The 21,000-nt window shown below is 40.3% G+C and overlaps 1 protein-coding gene across 1 annotated transcript in view; it reads left to right on the top strand.

The window, feature by feature from the left end:
- LOC136255282 (hemicentin-1-like) overlaps positions 1-21,000 on the top strand; it is a 182,945-nt gene that overhangs the window by 102,445 nt on the left and 59,500 nt on the right. Inside the window, exons 4-6 of the mRNA XM_066048008.1 lie at positions 18,251-18,523; positions 19,624-19,947; positions 19,997-20,248. Coding sequence (XP_065904080.1) covers positions 18,251-18,523; positions 19,624-19,947; positions 19,997-20,248 — 849 coding nt within the window. The remainder of the gene's footprint in view (positions 1-18,250; positions 18,524-19,623; positions 19,948-19,996; positions 20,249-21,000) is intronic.

Genomic DNA, 21,000 nt, shown 5'->3' with positions numbered 1-21,000 from the left:
AACTTGCTAATGGGTAGTATGTTAACTTTTGAGCATGGTGTTGAAAACAAATTGTTTATCAAAATAGTACAGTAGTACTGTTTAGTAGTGTTTCCCCTAAAGCAACGTGTGCCACTAAAAATGCAGCATCTAAAAGCCATCATGCAAATATCATACAGAAAATTGCCTTTACAGAATAGTCTTGCTCCTTTCAACAATATTAAAAGTAGGGTTCTACCGATGCAGAAAAAATAACTACTGATACCTAGTAGTAATTTTTGCCAATACAGACACTGATAATTTCCATACAATTTACACACCTCTCAAGTTACCTATATGTGACTGCTCTATTAGAATATTTTTGTTGTGCAGTGACTGTTCTATTAGAGTATTTCATGCAAACATAGCTCAATGTTTAACAATGCAATTCCTGCACCCTTTATGCTAGAATAATGCTCAATACTACTTCCAACCTGTTATACCCCAAGTTTTGTCAGCATAGCATTTATGATGATAGTTATGATGATGAGACAATTGGTGTTAGTAGCGATTAATTAGTATCAGAATACGTAAATAGCCGATACCAATATGTCCAGTATTGGTTCCAATTTGATAACGATCAGATTATTGGTGGAACCCTAATTACAAGCAAGAAAACTCTTAAGGTGTTCGGATATAGAATTTTAAAGAAATGTCTAAACCCATAATTTTGTCTGCCTCACTGCCTGATCACAGTCACAAGGCTAGAAACAAATGAAGCAGTACATGGCCACCATTTTACCACATCCAACTCACAAGTGGGATGTGCCTTTGTAGCTGCAACAAATGTCTGCACTTTGCTATTCCTTTTATCTTTAATGAAATGGTTGTTTTTTCATGTCAGGAACCCATACCAAGATGTTGGTTTTCCAAATCAATGCTTTCCTTAAAGAAGCATATGTGACTGAATCACCCTTATGGGCACATCTGACACATTAAATGTTCTGAAACACAGCATTATAAAAGGGCAGAATAAACCATACAGCCATACAGTGTAGATACCTTTGAATTGCAAGAGAATTTTTAGAAATATTTTTTGCTATTAATAGGACTATGCTAGTTTCAAGAATTCTAATTGTTTCAGGTGTGACTATAAGAGTGATTTCCAAAATTCGGTCACATATTTGGACGCTACTAAACTGTATGAGGTACTTAACGAACCGTAGTATCAGGTAGCAGCTAACCTGGTTTTTTAATGTTATTAGCTCACCTACTCCTAATATTGTTCAGTGTCGATGCTTGACTACTCAAAATGTTGTTGCACTGCCAATTCAGTTGAAGATTCAGGCCACTCGATCATCTGATTGAAGGTAGTGCATGGAGTCCTGCCACCATAAGTTACTCTGGAGATCTTTGTAACCCATTGGTTGCATGCACTCTATAGTATTCTATAAATGTTTTATTCCTGACTTGGTGAAAAAAGGTTTGTGAAAACTAGAGAATAAGGAGCACCCCTATTTGATCGCATACACAGTTTAAATAATTTACTGTCAACTGGACACGAAATCAATGACAAGCACAACTAACACAATGATACATCTCAGTCTATTTATATGTCAATGTTCCGGTTATCATCCGTATTCTCTATGTCTGTATCATAATCACATGGTAGAGACTAATTTAATAAAGGATAATATCTTCTGAGGTTTGCCATTTAGGGGGTTGTCTGATCCGGGTAGAGCGCCGCAACTTGATTGGAGAGGTCTGTGGTTCAACAGGCGGCTGTGGTGAAGTCTCCGTCTGGTCTGGCTGTGGTGAGGCCATCAACTGAGGTGAAATAATTGGAGTTGTTGAGGGTGGTCTTGGTGACAATGTAGGAGAGTAACTTTGTGGAGGGATCGGGGCTACTGGTTGATCCTGTTCAACAGAAGGGAGGTCGATATGTGCACCTCAGGTGAATTGCCTGGAGAGGAAACATCAGGATGGATCGGTAAATCATCAGTATGTGTAGTGGAGGTTGGTGGTGACTGATCAGCAGAGCAGCTAGGTGGTAGGTACTTCAAGTCATCCAGTATCGATCTTTTCCTATCAGGTTTATACACAGGAGTGTATTTTCGTAGAAATTTCTGATTTCTGATAGCAATTCTGCCTGAACCATCCACTCTAACAACATACTGATGATACTGACGTACTTCAATGACAATTCCAGTTTTATCCCATTTTCTGGGGTGATTACCAACCTGATTCTGAATCCTTACATGATCCCCGACAGACAGAGGTGGAAGGTGTCTGGTATGCTCTTGCCATCTTTCATGATTGGCTATGTGACGCCTCCTCAGTGCTGCCTCTCTAGCCAGTAATGACTCTTTCCACACTGGATGTGGCTGGTATTTGCCAGGTAGGATTGGGATGAGATCTTTGATAGGTCTGCCAAATATGCACATTGCAGGAGATAGTTTGGTGTCCTTGTCTAGAGTGTTGCGGTATTGCAGAATTGCTTGTTGGAACTTGTCCACATCAAGGTTACCTCCAGGTCCAACATTGTCGACAATTAGTCGCTTGATTGTTTTGACTCCAACTTCTGCTCTGCAATTGTTGTGAGGAGCTAAGTCGGTGATGAACGCCCCAACTAGATAAAAACGATCTTGTTATGTGGGAGACAAACTCAGGCCCGCCATCAGAAGACAGCTCATCTGGGATCCCATAAGTGGCGAATGTCCATCGAAGTACCGCAATGAGGCCTTCGGATCCATTCTGCGCCCTTTCAACTATTGGCCAATTGGAATATCGATCCACAATGACAAGGTAGTTCATTCCCTGTTGGTGAAAATAATCAGCACATATACATTGAAAAAGATACACTGCAAGAATTGGTGGTGTAGGTGGCAAAGCAGGTTGGGATAGTGCCATCTGGTTACAGTGGCTGCAATTGGCCCTAGTTGCTTGAATGTCGTAGGTGATACCTAGCCAGAAGATTGAAGCATCCGCTCTAGAAATCATTGAGGAAGTGCCCTGATGTGCTGCATGAAGAGCAGACAAGCAGCGTTGCCGAAGAGATGGTGGAATAACGATTCTATCTTTGTACAGAATTACACCATCTATACTGTACAGATGCTCCTTAAATTGGTGATAGTCTCTAAGCTGAGATGGTAGCTGGGATCTTTGGTCTGGCATACCATCTTCAATAATAGAGAGTAAGGAATGCATATCTGTTTCTGAACTTGTGGCAATGCGGACTTGATTCCAATCAACTATTTGAATGTCCTCAAGTTGAGCAGCCGCAGAATGCCTCAAAGCAGCCTCCATGTCATCTGATGGTAGTTGATCATCACAAAGTACACCTGCAAAAAGTTGAAGAGGAATGTTAAGTCCCGGTGACACGAGAGGATCCGAGGTGATGTAGGAGATGTCATCATCTGATAATTCCATCTTGTATGGGATTGGGTCACCAGAGGGATACCTAGAGATAGCATCGGAAGCTCTGTTCTTGACTCCCGGAATGTGTATCATTTTAAAACTATAGCGGAGAGTTTTTTCCTTAAGGTTACGTAGTCGAGGATTGCTTACTTGATCTAAAGATCTATCTCCAAATATCTTCAATAAAGGTTTGTGGTCAACTGCAACCACAAGATTATCACATCCCAAAACAAAGTGCCTTGCCTTGTCGAGGGCATCCGCCACTGCCAGAGCTTCTCCCTCAATTGGCGCATAACGGGATTCTGCAGGGTGAGTGAATCTATTGCCCACTAGGGTGATCTTCCATCCCTGACGACAACAGAAGAGGCCAATTGATGGGCATGAGCAGTGCTTCTGAAAAAGCCAGAAGCCTATGCCATGCCTGGACCAATCTGTAGCGAGGCAAGTTGGTTTGGTTTTGTCAAAGATCTTCACCCCATCAGAAATTTCAGAAACAATCACAGTTTTGGACTCCTCAAATAACTGATTAAGGCTACCATCCCAATGAAACGGTGTGGCTGGTTTGAGCAGATTTCTAAATGGGAGCATCCGTTCAGCCATGCTAAAGGCATATGCCACTTCATTGAGTAGGCCGAACCATGATCTAACATCTGTAATGTTTCTAGGTCTAGGAAACTCCACAATAGCTCTAAGGTATTTCTTACAAGGGCGAACCATATCACTTGTTATCTCAAATCCAGCAAATTCCACATTGTCTTGGGCGAACACAAACTTCTCTGGGTTGAGGATGATACCATTTCGTCCACAGATGTCAAGCCATTTGGCTGCTTGAAAGAAACAGTCATGGACAGTGTCTGACCACAAGAGCGTATCGTCCACACATTTAGTCTTTTGGGGGAACAATGCTACAACTTCATCGTAGCGCCTGGAGTAACCATCCCCTGAAGCAATGTATCCTTGAGGTGCAGTACAATATCAGTACCTGCCCCACGGAGTGATAAAGGTGGTATAATGACGATCATCAGGGTGAAGAAGAACACTGTGATAGCCATTCCAAGCATCAAATGCGGTTTTCTTCTTTCCGTGGGGAACAGATCTAGCCTGATGAAAAGGAGATTGAGTATGGTGAGTTTCCCGAGTGGCATGACTGTTGAGTGGTTGAAAGTCAATGGTCCTCCTAGGCTTTCCATTCTTTTTTTGGCACAAATGACCATTCTGTGACACCAAGTTACTGGCTCACCAATGGGGACAGGTTCTAAAACACCCAGCCTGACATCTCTGTCCAATTCTGCCTTAACGTCATCTTGCCAATGAATAGGGACCGGTATTGGTGAATGATAGGCAGTTGGTTTCGCCTTGGGGTCAATCAGGTGGTCCCTCCATCGTGGGCAGAGGTTGATGTTCACATGTATTAAAAGTGCTGGAGCCATAATATTCTAGTAAGAATTGCTTGAGCTTCACTATGTTTTCTTCGGTGGCAGCACAGAAGAGGGTGGTGGGGAGAGGCGGCGGTTTGGTTCTCCTTGGACAATCACATTTCAGAGAAGCCACTTCCCGAGAAGAACTGGTATGGTCAATACTAAGTACCCGGTGATCCACCCGTGGAGGTATCTCACCTACAATTGGAAATTGAGTTGGTATAATATCCAAGTCCATACAAGCTTCCCGATTAAGAAAGAACTTATCTGTATTGTTGGTGATGCAAACCATCTGTCGAGTCACCCTCTCACTACCTGATTGGTCCCTCCCAGATAACCTAAAAATCGTAGCACCCAGAATCGGGATGTCACGATTGTCGGCAGAATGCATCCGCATGTTAACCAGGATGAGATCCTCACTGGAAAGTCCTGACTTCTCAGCCAGCTTGAGCCCTGCCAAGCAACCCTGGCACCCTGTGTTTGCCATGGCATCAATTAGAATATTGCTTGGTGAGAAGGATAAGTGAAACCCAAAACGTTTGTAGTCATCCTTCTCCACTCTCACTGATAACCTGACAAATGGCTGGGGCTTTGATGGGCGCCGCAACCATTTGTTTGATGGTTGATCATAAACATGATGATCTAGGGAAACAGATGTCAAATTATGCTGTATTGTTAACTCACATAAGGCATCAAATATCGCACTCTCATTAGTGGTATCCACTCTGACCTTGACTTTCGCTCTGGAGACACTTTCAAAGTGATGGTCCTTGCCACAATGGCCACAAACTGTGCCATATGCTGGGCATTCTCTACGTCTCAGACGTGCGGGTGCACTTTTTCCATGACCTCTCTTCCCACAATATGAGCATGAATCCTGCTCCCTTGGTGGTCTCTCCGCAGCATCCCTTTTCTGACGCTTATATGTACTGCCAGCAATGGCATCAGTTGCGTGTGGCAAAAGGAGCTGGGTAGCTGACCTCTTACCAGCTTCCTTAGCTTCTATAAATCTAAGCATTTGTTCAAAGGTCATGTCCTGGTTTTTATCACCCAATAGATCGAGCTGAATCTCAGCATCTTCCATACCCCGGCACAACACGTCCTGCAGTATGGCTTCAGTATAACCTACATGAGTGTCACAATTTGTACATTTTTGTATGAACTTACATACACTGGCCTGCCCTCAAAGTCTAGCTCCAAAAGCACGAATTGGTTCACCTCTGTCTTGTTTCATATTGTGGAGCGCCACTCTGGCCACCATAACGTTCACCTCCCTCACTGCCAGGGTCTTCACAGCCGCAAGTACCTCTTCTTCTGACTTTCCCGTAAGAGTTCCTCCAGCATTTCGAGTAAGGTCCCTTCGTAGTTGGTCGTCGCAGCATTCAAGTAGTTGGATCACTTTGTCCACACCTGATAGGTTAGTCGCTCTCACATAGTCACTCCATCTGGACTGAAAATACTACCATTCTTCTGTCGTTCCAGCAGACGATATACACGGGTGTTTCACCTTTTCAGCTTTCGCCACAGGAACAACAGGGTGGGGTACAGCATGGACGCTTGCATGTGTTGTGATAAGGGAAGCAGCCACCACAGGGTCCACATCCGGCGTTTGGTACACTCAACCTTCCATTGGGCACTGGATGGCAGGCATCTCTTCACAATAGCGATGCTCTTTAATTGGATCAGCTGACCTTTTGCCAGGTAGATTGCCAAGCCTTTCGTCCCGGTCTTGAGGAAGCCAGTCGCCAGACAGCCGTCACCCTGAGCGTTGAGTTGTGCTTGTCATAGAGAATAAGGAGCGCCCCTATTTGATCACATACACAGTTTAATGTTTAGTTACGCTACCACTCACCTACTTATGTGGTCTGTTCCTCAGATCTTCATTCTTCACCTCCAGCAATCCATTGATTGAGGAGGGGGTTTGGTAAGTGCTAGGGGCCTCATCTGCCATGGTATATGGCCTACGCAAGGTTATGTAATTCCAGCGGGGCCAAAGTAGGAAGTACTTTTGGATTATTGATGCTTGGGTAATGAAAGAGTTTAGAGCAGAGAAGCGTCTCTGTCCTACACTCTTTACAATAGAGGCAAACGGGAGAACCTAGTGGATAAGGCAGATATCCTAAGTGAGGCCCCTTGCTGTCTCAGACTCCTCTAAGGAGAATGGACGAACTGCTTATAGCAGCGGTGGTGATGTGTTGACCTGCAGGTCACCACTAATTTGTGTCACATGGCTTTAGCCAGATTGTGACAGCATCAACACCTGTGCGCAGGTGATACAATGGTCAGGGCGTGACCGTTGTTCTCAGAGTTGTCAATATCCACTGTTGAGAGTGGCACTGTCTTAAATAGCATCAACACTTGATAATAGCACTGTGGTTCCTCTATGGTGGTTAGCTGGTAGGTACTCTATAGCTGGGTCATGTTTGATAGTGTTCATGACAGAAAGTGTCTTCTGGCAGATGGGAGAGTATCTCCTGATAGTGATCTGGATGGGAGAGCGTCTCCGGCTAGCAATCCAATTGGGAGAGCATCTCTAGTTAGCGATATGAATGGGAGAGCGTCTCCTAATACTGATCTGGATGGTAGAGCGTCTTCGGCTAGTGATCTGGTTGAGAGAGCATCTCTAGTTAGCAATTTGGATGGGAAGGTATCTCCTGGTACTGATCTGGATGGGAGAGACAAGCAGCTGTTAGCAACACTAATTGGTGTCACGTGGCTTTAGCCAGATTGTGACAGCATCAACACTAGCACTTTAGACAAATTAGCAAGATCTGATGGAGGGGTCCTGATATATAGTTTTGTAAGCATCAATTCTCCACCTGCCAAGCATTTCAATTTGAGAATCAGGGATATCAACAGCTCTAGCAGAGGATGCAGCACCAATCCTTAAAGTGTGCATGTTAAAGTGTTCCTTTCTGAGCTGTAGTTCATCTATCAAATTGTTAAGGAAACCAATAAAAAGCGATCACTATTTATCTTTAACTATAAACAACAGACCAGAAGTGTTGCCTTGTATGGACAGGTAGGGCAGAAGGACTACAGAAACATCTAAGAAAAGGTGAGCGCCTTGAAAGAAGGGGTTGGTTTTTCTGTTTTTAATGGTGATCTGGACCAAGGTTAGCGTTGATCTGTTATCTACTACCAAATCTCTCATTGAAAGGTGGGTTGACAGTTTAAAGGCATCTTGCAATGATACAGAAATTCACTGCTGTACAAGAAGCTAAAAAAGCTCTGCATGATGCTACCCAGATTATAAGGTTGTCCTGACATGTAGGCTTACATTGCAGTACATTGAGAATAGCAAACATACCATTTAAAGTAATTGGCAACTCAATGCGTGGGGACTTAGAAGTAGTCTGCATCTTCTGAATTCCTTCAAGAACTTGCTGCAATTTGTTTAAAGCAAAGGATTTCCAACAGCAGAATGCAAATTGCAAATGGCAGAGAGGGGTACTTTAATTGTGGTATATGATAGGCCTAAAGTTGGGCGGATTACAAACAATAGAAGGGTAGATTAAGTGGCGGGGAGGGGCTCCTACTACAGAATGTCAGGTAACAGTATGGACCACAGGAGTACATAGGTAACATGGGTGGCTGGGGAGTTATCATGTTGATAGTAGCTGTAAACCATCTTCTGAAGGTGGGGATGTCCTGTCTGGCCTTCGTGGAGACATGATGAGCAGTAGTGATAGTATTGGAGTTAGAAAAGAAGATTTACCTGTGGTTTAGGGATGAAAAATTCATTAATTTGACAAAACATTGCTGCCACACACATCCCACTTTCCAACTGTAACTAGATTGTACAGTCAACTATAGACCAAAATGTTCACACCACCCCACAGCACTGTATTAATGTTATGTGAAATTACTGGCATACTACTACTGTACATTGGGGAATGATGCTTCGAAGTCATAAAAGTGGATGCGTGTGGAAGCCTTGTTTTGTCAAATTCAATCACAAATTATTTCTGGATAACGTATCTGCTGGAATATTAACTACACCAGGAATGCAGTATGTACTACTCGAATGGAACGTCATCTTGCAAGTGATTAAAAGAATCTCTATTTAAAGGATGTGGCACTCATTTCACTTTCAAGTATTCATATCAAATGAAATGGGTTGAATACTTGCAAGTAAAATGGATGCCACACCCTTTATTTAATGGGTTTTTAATCACTTGCACTTTCGTAAGACTTTGAGTGGTACCTTATGTTCTGTGACAATATTGATGTCCAATCAGGCTGCAAAAGACTACCGTATAAGCAGAATTTTGGCAAGCTGAATATTTGGCGATTACTCAATAAATTGCATTTGGCAAAAAAAATATTTTGCAAAATGTATTATGTGAAAAAATTAATGTGCATGTCAGCACACCTTTCAACAACATGGAATTCCAGCTGGAGTTACACATAGTGAAAAAGTGTGTACGTGGCTACCGGTGGTATAAAATCAGGCGAAAGAAAACTGAAGATAGGAGTCAATAATTTCGAGGGCCGCTCATCTTTCCAGGAAGAGGGAGCACACAGCAGAGATCTTGCATGGAATATTATGCCCAATCACATTGCTTCCTTTCTCAGTGGTGGCATAGATGGTATAGTGCAAGTACTTACTTGTACTATATTATCTATGGTGATGGCTACTACATATGGATCGAATAAATTTTCATCCTCCATTTAATAAGTTGGATTGCAATTACTTATATTTAAGAGTCGTGACATGTACAAAATTAAACGGCTAGTAAAGACTGGCCCTTCCATAGAGGCCGAACAGATGGAGTCATTGAAAATAATCTAGACTTGCCACACAAACCACCAGCCAAGAAGAAAATGACAATAGCAAAAGTGGACACAGCTTCGATTTTCAGCAGGTCTCAATACACGTGCAATTCTATTGCTTACCTATTATAATTATTATTATTACAGAAACACAAACACAAATGGCGAAATTTTAATTTGGCGATTTTGTAACCATTTGCCAAATTTAATTCCACACCAAAATTTCTGCTTATACGGTATAAGGTCCAAAGGAGATATATAACTGTTTTGTCTCTAGAGTATCTACCGCTTTGCAACATCAGTGACCATACTGATTGAAATAAAACTGTTTTACAAGCAAAGTGTGGTGCCATACTACGCAGCTGATAACCATTGTAACTAGCTCTTTTGCCATAATTCCAATGGAATTCCATTTCAATGGACATTTCCATTAAAAGCAGTGCCTCTCCCAGTGAGCACCACAACCCCAGGATCCAGAAGCATATGTGTAGATGCAAAAATTGATGTGATTAGAATGATTAGGCTTGTGCTAAATGCACAGTTAGCAACAAAAGTATGCCTGATTAGCCTTGTAAAGTATTTCAGTTTCTTTAGTTTAGTTACAGTTAATTGGTACATTCAAGCTACAAATATTTTACCATTCCACACAATTTTGGTGGCTTGCCGCAATAGACTTACACTTGTTTGGTAGCAGATTTACTGTTTAGCCAAGATGCAACTTTGCATGAATACATTGGAGTTTCTCATTAGGGAGACAGATATCCATACAAATAGTTTTTAACATAATTTCCAGAAAACTGAGATGTGTGGAGGGACTCTCAGTCTTCTCTCTTGCTAGTGGAACACCATGGAGCATGTGCAAAGGTTTCCGGTTACGTTGACAGATTGGTGAGCTGGCAAGGCCAATTAAGAGATAATAAATGTCATGACCTCCTCCATCATTTCAATGATACTGTATGTCGATCAGTAGGTGGATAGGGAGCAAATGAGAAGCATACGTTTAATATAAATTTTTCCAAGAAGAGCATTGTCACTAATGTCAATGATTGGCTTTTAGCATCACCAACTGTTACATACTTCAAGCTACATAAAGAACGAGGAATGCCATCATTCACACCATGTGATGCAGGAAGAGATAAATCAAATATCAATTGCCTGGTTATATTAATTGCCTCAAATATCAATGACAACCTGGATCCAGAGACTAGTTATAGCTAAAGCACACAGGATGATTACGGAATACTGTAACTTCTGCTGAAAGGAATGAGAAAGTTAGGATTTTGATTCTGACAAGGCAGTAGATGGATGACAAGGACTAAAACCATGATGGCAGTGTATGGTATGAGCTCAGCCAAGTTCCACAAAGAAGGGTCCATGCTGTCTATGCTGGCCAAGAAGGATCTGCTTTTTTCATTATGGTGCTGATCTAATACCGATATACAAAAAACACAGCCAAAATTATGGATTTTCCAATAACCAATTCGATTATCAGTGCAACACTACTAATCATATGGCTTGAATGATTTCTTCAAAATCTGTGCCTTGTTGGAATTACAATAATTTAATCCCCACGCCACACAGCATTGGTTTCAGAGCAATCCAACACATACTTTACACCCTGGTAGTAGTTAATGATATGGTAAATTGATATCTAGCTTTGGTCATGAGTCCACTAAAATTACTCTAGTTTAAAATGGTAAGTAGCAAATTTATATAGTCTGACAATTGATACAATAAATCAAAGTTGCCATTTACACTACACACTTGACATGGATATCAAAACATAAGTTGTTTCCAAACACAGATTATTTGTGAAACCCCACAAACATGAGAGTATTTGAGCATAACATAATTCACTTACCTCATGACCTACTAATGGTTAGTTTGTAAACAACAGCAACCTCTTGTGGTGGCACACAAATTCCTAATATCATGTACAAGGCTAATATAACCAATTTGCCAGATTATGTGCCATTATAAACAGTCGACAAATAAAGCCATTATAAATAACTCTGCATCCATAACTACACACAGTATCTATGGTGACTATCTAGTGCAAGCAAAACACCGATGGATTTTGGAGCTTGTTTAATCATATTGGGAATTTGTATAGAGATGTCACATGAGTTACTTCCATTTCCAATCCCTTTGTAAAGCATGCTGTATCTATTATCTAATCCAAAACAGCCAAGCTGTAAAAAAAGAGTGCGGCCCTGAGAAAGGCTATGGTGAAAAAAGATGTGAAATCCAAGGTGGCGGCCAAGAAATGGCTGTGATGGTAGGTTAATGGTAAAAATTTTAATAACGACAATTCAGGTGAATTTAGTGCCGCTTGGTCAATTGGCACAAAATTCACTTGAATTGTCGTTATTAAAATTTTTACCATTAACCTACCATCACAGCCATTTCTTGGCCGCCACCTTGGATTTCATCTTTTTTCACCATAGCCTTTCTCAGGGCCGCAGTCTTTTTTTACAGCTTGGCTGTTTTGGATTAGATTTCACTTCTTTTTGTATTTGTATACCCCAAAGATAGGCCGGCTTTAAGGCTTTTTAACCTGTCATTTTTTCTTTACCACAAGAAGAAGAAAAGATGAAGTAGGGTGATTTCTTTGTAGCTGACCTCTCTGCAACGTGATCCTTCTAGCTTATCTCTCTACCGGATGACTTGTTTGTAGCTGAACTCTCTACAGGGTGATTTGTTTGTAGCTGAACTCTCTACAAGGTAATTTCTTCTAGCTGATATTTCTACAGGATGATTTGTTTGTAGCTGAATTCTCTACAGGGCGATTTGTTTGCAGCTAAACTGCTGAACTCTCTACAATGTAACTTCTTCTAGCTGAACTCTCTACGGGTGGCTTGTTTCTAGCTGAACTCTCTACAGGGTGATTTGTTTCTAGCTGAACTCTCTACAAGGTAACTTCTTCTAGCTGATCTTTCTACAGGGTGATTTGTTTGTAACTGAATTCTCTACAGGGCAATTTGTTTGCAGCTGAACTCTCTACATGGTAGTTTCTTTGTAGCTGAACTCTCTACAATGTGACTTCTTCTAGCTGAACTCTCTACAGGGTGACTTGTTTCTAGCTGATCTCTCTACAGTGTAACTTGTTTCTAGCTGAACTCTCTACAGGGTGATTTGTTTGTAACTGAATTCTCTGCAAGGTAACTTCTTCTAGCTGATCTTTCTACAGGGTGATTTGTTTGTCTCTACAGGGCAATTTGTTTGCAGCTGAACTCTTTACATTGTAGTTTCTTTGTAGCTGAACTCTCTACAATGTAACTTCTTCTAGCTGAACTCTCTACAAGGTAACTTCTTCTAGCTGATCTTTCTACAGGGTGATTTGTTTGTCTCTACAGGGCAATTTATTTGCAGCTGAACTCTCTACATTGTAGTTTCTTTGTAGCTGAACTCTCTACAATGTAACTTCTTCTAGCTGAACTCTCTACAGGGTAACTTGTTTCTAGCTGAACTCTCTACAGGGTGATTTGTTTGTAGCTGAACTCTCTACAAGGTAACTTCTTCTAGCTGATCTTTCTACAGGGTGATTTGTTTGTAGCTGAATTCTCTACAGGGCGATTTGTTTGCTGCTGAACTCTCTACATTGTAGTTTCTTTGTAGCTGAACTCTCTACAATGTAACTTCTTCTAGCTGAACTCTCTACGGGTGACTTGTTTCTAGCTTATCTCTCTACAGGGTGACTTGTTTCTAGCTGAACTCTCTACAGGGTGATTTTTTTGTAGCCGAACTCTCTACAAGGTAACGTCTTCTAGCTGATCTTTCTACAGGGTGATTTATTTGTCTCTACAGGGAAATTTGTTTGCAGCTGAACTCTCTACATGGTAGTTTCTTTGTAGCTGAACTCTCTACAATGTAACTTCTTCTAGCTGAACTCTCTACGGGTGGCTTGTTTCTAGCTGAACTCTCTACAGGGTGATTTGTTTCTAGCTGAACTCTCTACAAGGTAACTTCTTCAAGCTGATCTTTCTACAGGGTGATTTGTTTGTAGCTGAATTCTCTACAGGGCAATTTGTTTGCAGTTGAACTCTCTACATGAAAGTTTCTTTGTAGCTGAACTCTCTACAATGTGACTTCTTCTAGCTGAACTCTCTACAGGGTGACTTGTTTCTAGCTGATCTCTGTATAGTGTAACTTGTTTCTAGCTGAACTCTCTACAGGATGATTTGTTTGTAACTGAATTCTCTGCAAGGTAACTTCTTCTAGCTGATCTTTCTACAGGGTGATTTGTTTGTCTCTACAGGGCAATTTGTTTGCAGCTGAACTCTCTACATTGTAGTTTCTTTGTAGCTGAACTCTCTACAATGTAACTTCTTCTAGCTGAACTATCTACAGGGTGACTTGTTTCTAGCTGAACTCTCTACAGGGTGATTTGTTTGTAGCTGAACTCTCTACAAGGTAACTTCTTCTAGCTGATCTTTCTACAGGGTGATTTGTTTGTCTCTACAGGGCAATTTATTTGCAGCTGAACTCTCTACATTGTAGTTTCTTTGTAGCTGAACTCTCTACAATGTAACTTCTTCTAGCTGAACTCTCTACAGGGTAACTTGTTTCTAGCTGAACTCTCTACAGGGTGATTTGTTTGTAGCTGAATTCTGTACAAGGTAACTCCTTCTAGCTGATCTTTCTAAAGGGTGATTTGTTTGTAGCTGAATTCTCTACAGGGCGATTTGTTTGCTGCTGAACTCTCTACATAGTAGTTTCTTTGTAGCTGAACTCTCTACAATGTAACTTCTTCTAGCTGAACTCTCTACGGGTGACTTGTTTCTAGCTTATCTCTCTACAGGGTGACTTGTTTCTAGCTGAACTCTCTACAGGGTGATTTGTTTGTAGCTGAACTCACTACAAGGTAACGTCTTCTAGCTGATATTTCTACAGGGTGATTTGTTTGTCTCTACAGGGAAATTTGTTTGCAGCTGAACTCTCTACATGGTAGTTTCTTTGTAGCTGAACTCTCTACAATGTAACTTCTTCTAGCTGAACTCTCTACAGGCTGACTTGTTTGTAGCTGAACTCTCTACAAGGTAACTTCTTCTAGCTGCTAGCTGAACTCTCTACAGGGTGACTTGTTTCTAGCTGATCTCTCTACAGGGTGACTTGTTTCTAGCTGAACTCTCTACAGGGTGATTTGTTTGTAACTGAACTCTCTACAAGGTAATTTCTTCTAGCTGATCTTTCTACAAGGTGATTTGTCTGTAGCTGAATTCTCTACAGGGCAATTTGTTTGCTGCTGAACTCTCTACATGGTAGTTTCTTTGTAGCTGAACTCTCTACAACGTAACTTCTTCTATAGCTGAACTCTCTACAGGGTGACTTGTTTGTAGCTGAACCCTCTACAGGGTGATTTGTTTGTAGCTGAACTCTCTACAAGGTAACTTCTTCAAGCTGATCTTTCTACAGGGTGATTTGTTTGTAGCTGAATTCTCTACAGGGCAATTTGTTTGCAGCTGAACTCTCTACATGGTAGTTTCTTTGTAGCTGAACTCTCTACAATGTAACTTCTTCTAGCTGAACTCTCTACAGGGTGACTTGTTTATAGCTGAACTCTCTACATGGTAGTTTCTTTGTAGCTGAACTCTCTACAATGTAACTTCTTCTAGCTGATCTCTCTACAGGGTGACTTGCTTCTAGCTGAACTCTCTACAGGGTGATTTGTTTGTAGCTGAACTCTCTACAAGGTAACTTCTTCTAGCTGATCTTTCTACAGGGTGATTTGTTTGTAGCTGAATTCTCTACAGGGAAATTTGTTTGCAGCTGAACTCTCTACATGGTAGTTTCTTTGTAGCTGAACTCTCTACAACGTAACTTCTTCTAGCTGAACTCTCTACAGGGTGACTTGTTTCTAGCTGATCTCTGTACAGGGTGACTTGTTCCTAGCTGAACTCTCTACTGGTGATTTGTTTGCATCTGAACTCTCTTACATGGTGGTTTCTTTGTAGCTGAACTCTCTACAAAGTGACTTCTTCTAGCTGATCTATCTACAGGATGACTTGTTTCTAACTGAACTCTCTACAGTGTTATCTGTTCATAGCAGAACTTTCTACTGGGTGATTTGTTTGCAGCTAAACTCTTTGCATGATTGTTTCTTTGTAACTGAACTCTCTACAAGGTAACTTCTTCTAGCTGATTTCTCTACAGGATGACTTGTTTCTAACTGAACTCTCTACAGTGTGATCTGTTCATAGCGGAACTTTCTACTGGGTGATTTGTTTACAGCTAAACTCTTTGCATGATTGTTTCTTTGTAACTGAACTCTCTACAAGGTAACTTCTTCTAGCTGATCTTTCTACAGGGTGATTTGTTTGTAGCTGAATTCTCTACAGGGAAATTTGTTTGCAGCTGAACTCTCTACATGGTAGTTTCTTTGTAGCTGAACTCTCTACAACGTAACTTCTTCTAGCTGAACTCTCTACAGGGTGACTTGTTTCTAGCTGATCTCTGTACAGGGTGACTTGTTCCTAGCTGAACTCTCTACTGGTGATTTGTTTGCATCTGAACTCTCTTACATGGTGGTTTCTTTGTAGCTGAACTCTCTACAAAGTGACTTCTTCTAGCTGATCTATCTACAGGATGACTTGTTTCTAACTGAACTCTCTACAGTGTTATCTGTTCATAGCAGAACTTTCTACTGGGTGATTTGTTTGCAGCTAAACTCTTTGCATGATTGTTTCTTTGTAACTGAACTGTCTACAAGGTAACTTCTTCTAGCTGATTTCTCTACTGGATGACTTGTTTCTAACTGAACTCTCTATAGTGTGGTCTGTTCATAGCGGAACTTTCTTCTGGGTGATTTGTTTGCAGCTAAACTCTTTGCATGATTGTTTCTTTGTAACTGAACTCTCTACAAGGTAACTTCTTCTAGCTGATCTCTCTACAGGGCAATTTGTTTGTAGCTGAATTCTCTACAGGGTGATTTATTTGAGCTGAACTCTCTACATGATGGCTTCTTTGTAGCTGAACTCTCTATTAGGTACCTTCTTCTAGCTGATCTGACTACAGGGTGACTTGTTTGTAGCTGAATTCCCTACAGAATAACTTGCAATGTAATATAACTGTGTAAATTATACATGCAGCTGAATGCTTTATTAGGGTGACTGTTCTATTAGAGTATCTCGATCTCGCATTTGCTGCACGTAGTTTCCTTTCGGATCATAACTCAGTCATTTGTAATCCGATTCTTCTGTACTACTGCAAGAACTTTCTATGATGATTATTCCAGCTACACACTGATTTTCAGCTCGTTGCTCTAAGCGGTTTGCCTGGTAGACACGAAAACTAATAGTTTTTTTATTCATAAAAATCGATCGCGTAATTTTGACACAGGTTGGGTTTTGTGTCATATCTCTATGGTCTTTATCCCGATTCTTTTCAAACCACAAAAAGGCACTCCTACGATGGTTGCTCCATCTACATATCAATTTTCAACTGATTGCTCCAAGGGATTTACCCTGTAGGCGTGACAGACCTTCGACCTTATTTTACGCAAATAATCGGTAATAACTCCGTGAATGTTCATCGGATTCCTACCAAGGTTGGTACGGAGATCCGCCTTAATGAGCCCTTTAAGTGTGCCAAATTTCAGCCCAATCCGAGCACACATTCGTGTTTTATGGCGAATTTTGCGAAGTGTGCGAAATTAAGATGAAAAAAAACTAAGAAATTAAAACGAAATTTTGTTCGCTCGTATCTCGGAAATGGCTGGAGCAATTTTCTTCAAATTTGGCATGTAGACTCCCCTAACTGGGCGGCACGTCTCTAGCAAATTTAGTTCCAATCGGATGAGGGATCACAGAGCTACATAGGTGTGCAAATTGCGTTTTCTTTCTTCCTGTTAATATACCGTATAGCTGGTAATTTTCGAAAGCTTTTTATTTTCGGATATTTCGAAGAGGCCCTTCTCTTCGAAAATAAATTCCCACGTCCAGTTGTTTTTCGAAAATAAATTCCCACAAGTGAAAGCAACCGTCCAACTTTCGCGATTCGTTCGTGTATTCCTTGAGTTTTAGCTCAGTATTGCTGATGATAATGGGTAAACTGTATCATTACTGTACCAATACAGAAAACAGGTGATCCAGAATGGGAATTGATGCCGTCTGCTCTAGAATCCATGGTGAACAGGATACTATGAGCTAGCTATAATCGAGCGTGATCGTGCCAGTCAGTTTACTCCACCCAAGACTCACTCAGTCTTCTCTCCAGTGCACAGGAATGGGGATTATTCCATCAGTAAGTCAGTTTTCGGCAAACATTCACTCATCTTCATTATTTGTGACACGAATTTCCGTTTATTTGAAATCCATCCGGACTTCGAAATATGCACTCTTCGAAATTAAAATCTTTCGAAATTCAGATTTTGCTTTTTGTACGAAAATTTCTGTTTCGAAAATAACCCGCTATACGGTACTCACGGTGTGGCGCGCCGGCTTCTTGGCCGCACGACACACTATCGTATGTCTTGATTTAATCAAGTTGCTCCACACAATCACTGTGCTAATCAAACTTTCTGTTTTCAGTACGACTTTAGCTTCTAAAGCTCTTAGCATAGTAAAATGGAAATCAACTTAACATAATATGGGTTTCTTGCAGATTCAATCACTTTATTTTGTTATTTGTGCAGTATCTGTTGAGAACATCATCATTAGCCATTTCATGTACATATACTACAGGTCCAGTATATATCACTCGTAGTCCAGGAGGAGGGACCAGTTTCTCTGTAGCTCAATCAGTCACTTTAACTTGTACAAAGTCTGGTAGTCCAACTGGTTCAGAGAGTTATCATTGGAGTAGTAGTTGTTCTGATTGTGATAGTGACTTGACTGGTACTGATCAGAGTATATTATCAGTAGCTAATGTGAGAGCTCGTGATACTGGTAATTACACTTGTACAGTAACTGATGGTAGTACAATGATGTCTACTGCTAATATTAGTAGAGTGGAAGGTAATTACAAATACTATGAAGGATAGTTTTATGTATATGAAGAAAACATACTGTATGTGACCACCTCAGCAGAACCCAACTTGTTCACACAAGCATGCATTTTGAGAAAAACAAACACTTAGAGATTTATAAAATTATGTACACTATAAAGAAATAATGCACAGGTTTTTATCGATCCATTACTTGGAGAAGAAAGACTCAAAACTATAGACCATTTTATTTGCCTGCTCATGGCGAGTTTGTTTTCGTAGCTCCAAAGGTATATATATGCGTGTCATGTATGTTTGTTTACAATGCAGTAAATGTAAACAAGATTATTGTCATTTTTTCAATTAGAACCCTTTCATATCCGTATGTTCAAGTGACTACAGGGCTACAACCATACCTTGGTTGATTTACTAATCATTTGAACATTTTAAGCCACTTACAAATGGAAGTTATGGCTGTGAAAGTAAGTGCCTGTAGTTTCATTTCAGCATAGTCGCCATGCAAATAAATTCCTACTTTCTAGCACTATAATTCAAAAACTACTCACTGCAAAAGGCTGATCCATTCCATGGACACTGTAGATAATGCTGAGAAAATTTTAAAAAACAATTGGAAGTTGTGCGAACAAGTTAAAATTTTTGTTGAGACAGTCACATATTGTATATACGTACATAATAATTGTATGTACATAGTTTATTATGTACAGTAGTTAGCATTGGGGAAAATGTATGTTTTGTGCAATTTTTAGTTTAATGTTTAAGAAATATACACTGCAGTACATTTATTGTAAGCAAAGTTTATCAAAATCATTTTTCTCGAATCAAATATACAACTTCATACTCATGTAACATTTTTGTGTGGGCCATGTGTATGTGGAATTGCATGGCCATTCATGGAGAATTCCTCTGCTACACATAGGGAATAATAGTCAAGGCCATATGTGGAAAATGCTACTGGCCATGCATGAAGAAAATTTTGAGAGAATCCCACATTACTGCATGGCCACGTGTGACGTTGTAAGTGGACTATACTGTATAATCTCATGGTCATAAGTTTACCTCCTGTATCATTCACTCTAACATGTATAATACATGTGTATTGTCCATTATTAGGTGTTACCCTACACAGTCCAGACTTCACTATCACTTACAATAGTAGTTCTGATATACTATATCAAGATATGGAGATAAGAATAGTGTGTCGTTCTGGTAGTACTACTAGTAATGGTCAGTGGTCATTTCCTGATGGTAGTCCAATCCCTACAAGTGGAGCAATACAAGCTAACCCTGTTAGTGGTGATGTTGGTACTAGTGAACTAGTCATCAGTTCTAGTGCAGCCAGTACATTATCAGGTAATACTGGAGTGTACACTTGTACTATACCAGATGTTGATGGGACTATGCAGACTAGGAACCTTACAATATATGATTCAACAGGTGAGTATCAATAACACAGTTATGTTAGTTTACTTCAACTATTCTACAGTACTACCAAATACTACGATAGCCAGTATTGATCCACTACCAATTGGATTTAATGCTACACTATCATGTAGTGCTACTGGTATAGCTCCACTAACTTATAACTGGACCAGACAAGATAATCCATCTGTTGTGTTATCTACTGATCAAGTGTATACCTTTACAATATCTGATAGTAATGGTTATGGGAGTTATGTGTGTCGAGTATCTAATAGTTTAGGAAGTGATACTGAAACTATCTCTGTTGTGCAAGCAAGTGAGTGTTGTATCCTATGAATGCAATTAAAGCAACTCCTCTTGCTACAGTACATACTTTGATATGTACGTACGCATGTCCGGTACATATGTATCACTCAAACGCAACATCGTCTCATGAGAGTGTGAGCAATTAATAAAACTTGCCAATTAAAGGGCGTGACTCTCGTTTCACTTGCAAGTGCTCATCTCAAACAAAGCAGGATGAATACTCGCAAAACAAAATATGTGCCATACCCTTTAAGTTAATCACTTGCTCTCTCGTGAGACAAGATTGCATTTGAGCTATTCCGTACATATAATAGAAATTATGCATGAACAAATATACATTTTATATACTTTTTTGTTCTCACCACGTGACACAGCATAGTGTCAACTCTATAAAAGTGTATTCTTCTACTGTAACAAACTTAACAGGACATTGATTTTTTTAAATAAGTAACCAAGACTGTTTGTTACATGCAAACATCATTAGTTATGTGCATGCAGTATAATACTGTTGATTGACTAGTATCAAGAGTACATAATAGTTATATATAAAGATTATGTACTCTTGCTAGTATATTTTACTATTATTTGCTGCCACAATTATATACCTAAAAGCACTTACAATGCAGTGTATCAAGCAGTACAGTAGTATTGTTTATTAGGAATCCCCACCAAATGACTCACGCTTCCTAAAATGCTGCCTGTAAAGATCACCCTAGAATCATTTTATATGTGACAAAAATCACCTTTACAGAATATTAGCCA

Source organism: Dysidea avara, chromosome 5 (assembly GCF_963678975.1).
Source record: "Dysidea avara chromosome 5, odDysAvar1.4, whole genome shotgun sequence".
NCBI lineage: Eukaryota > Metazoa > Porifera > Demospongiae > Dictyoceratida > Dysideidae > Dysidea > Dysidea avara.
Note: the sequence above shows the minus strand (reverse complement) of the source record. Positions and strands in the feature narration are given on the sequence as shown.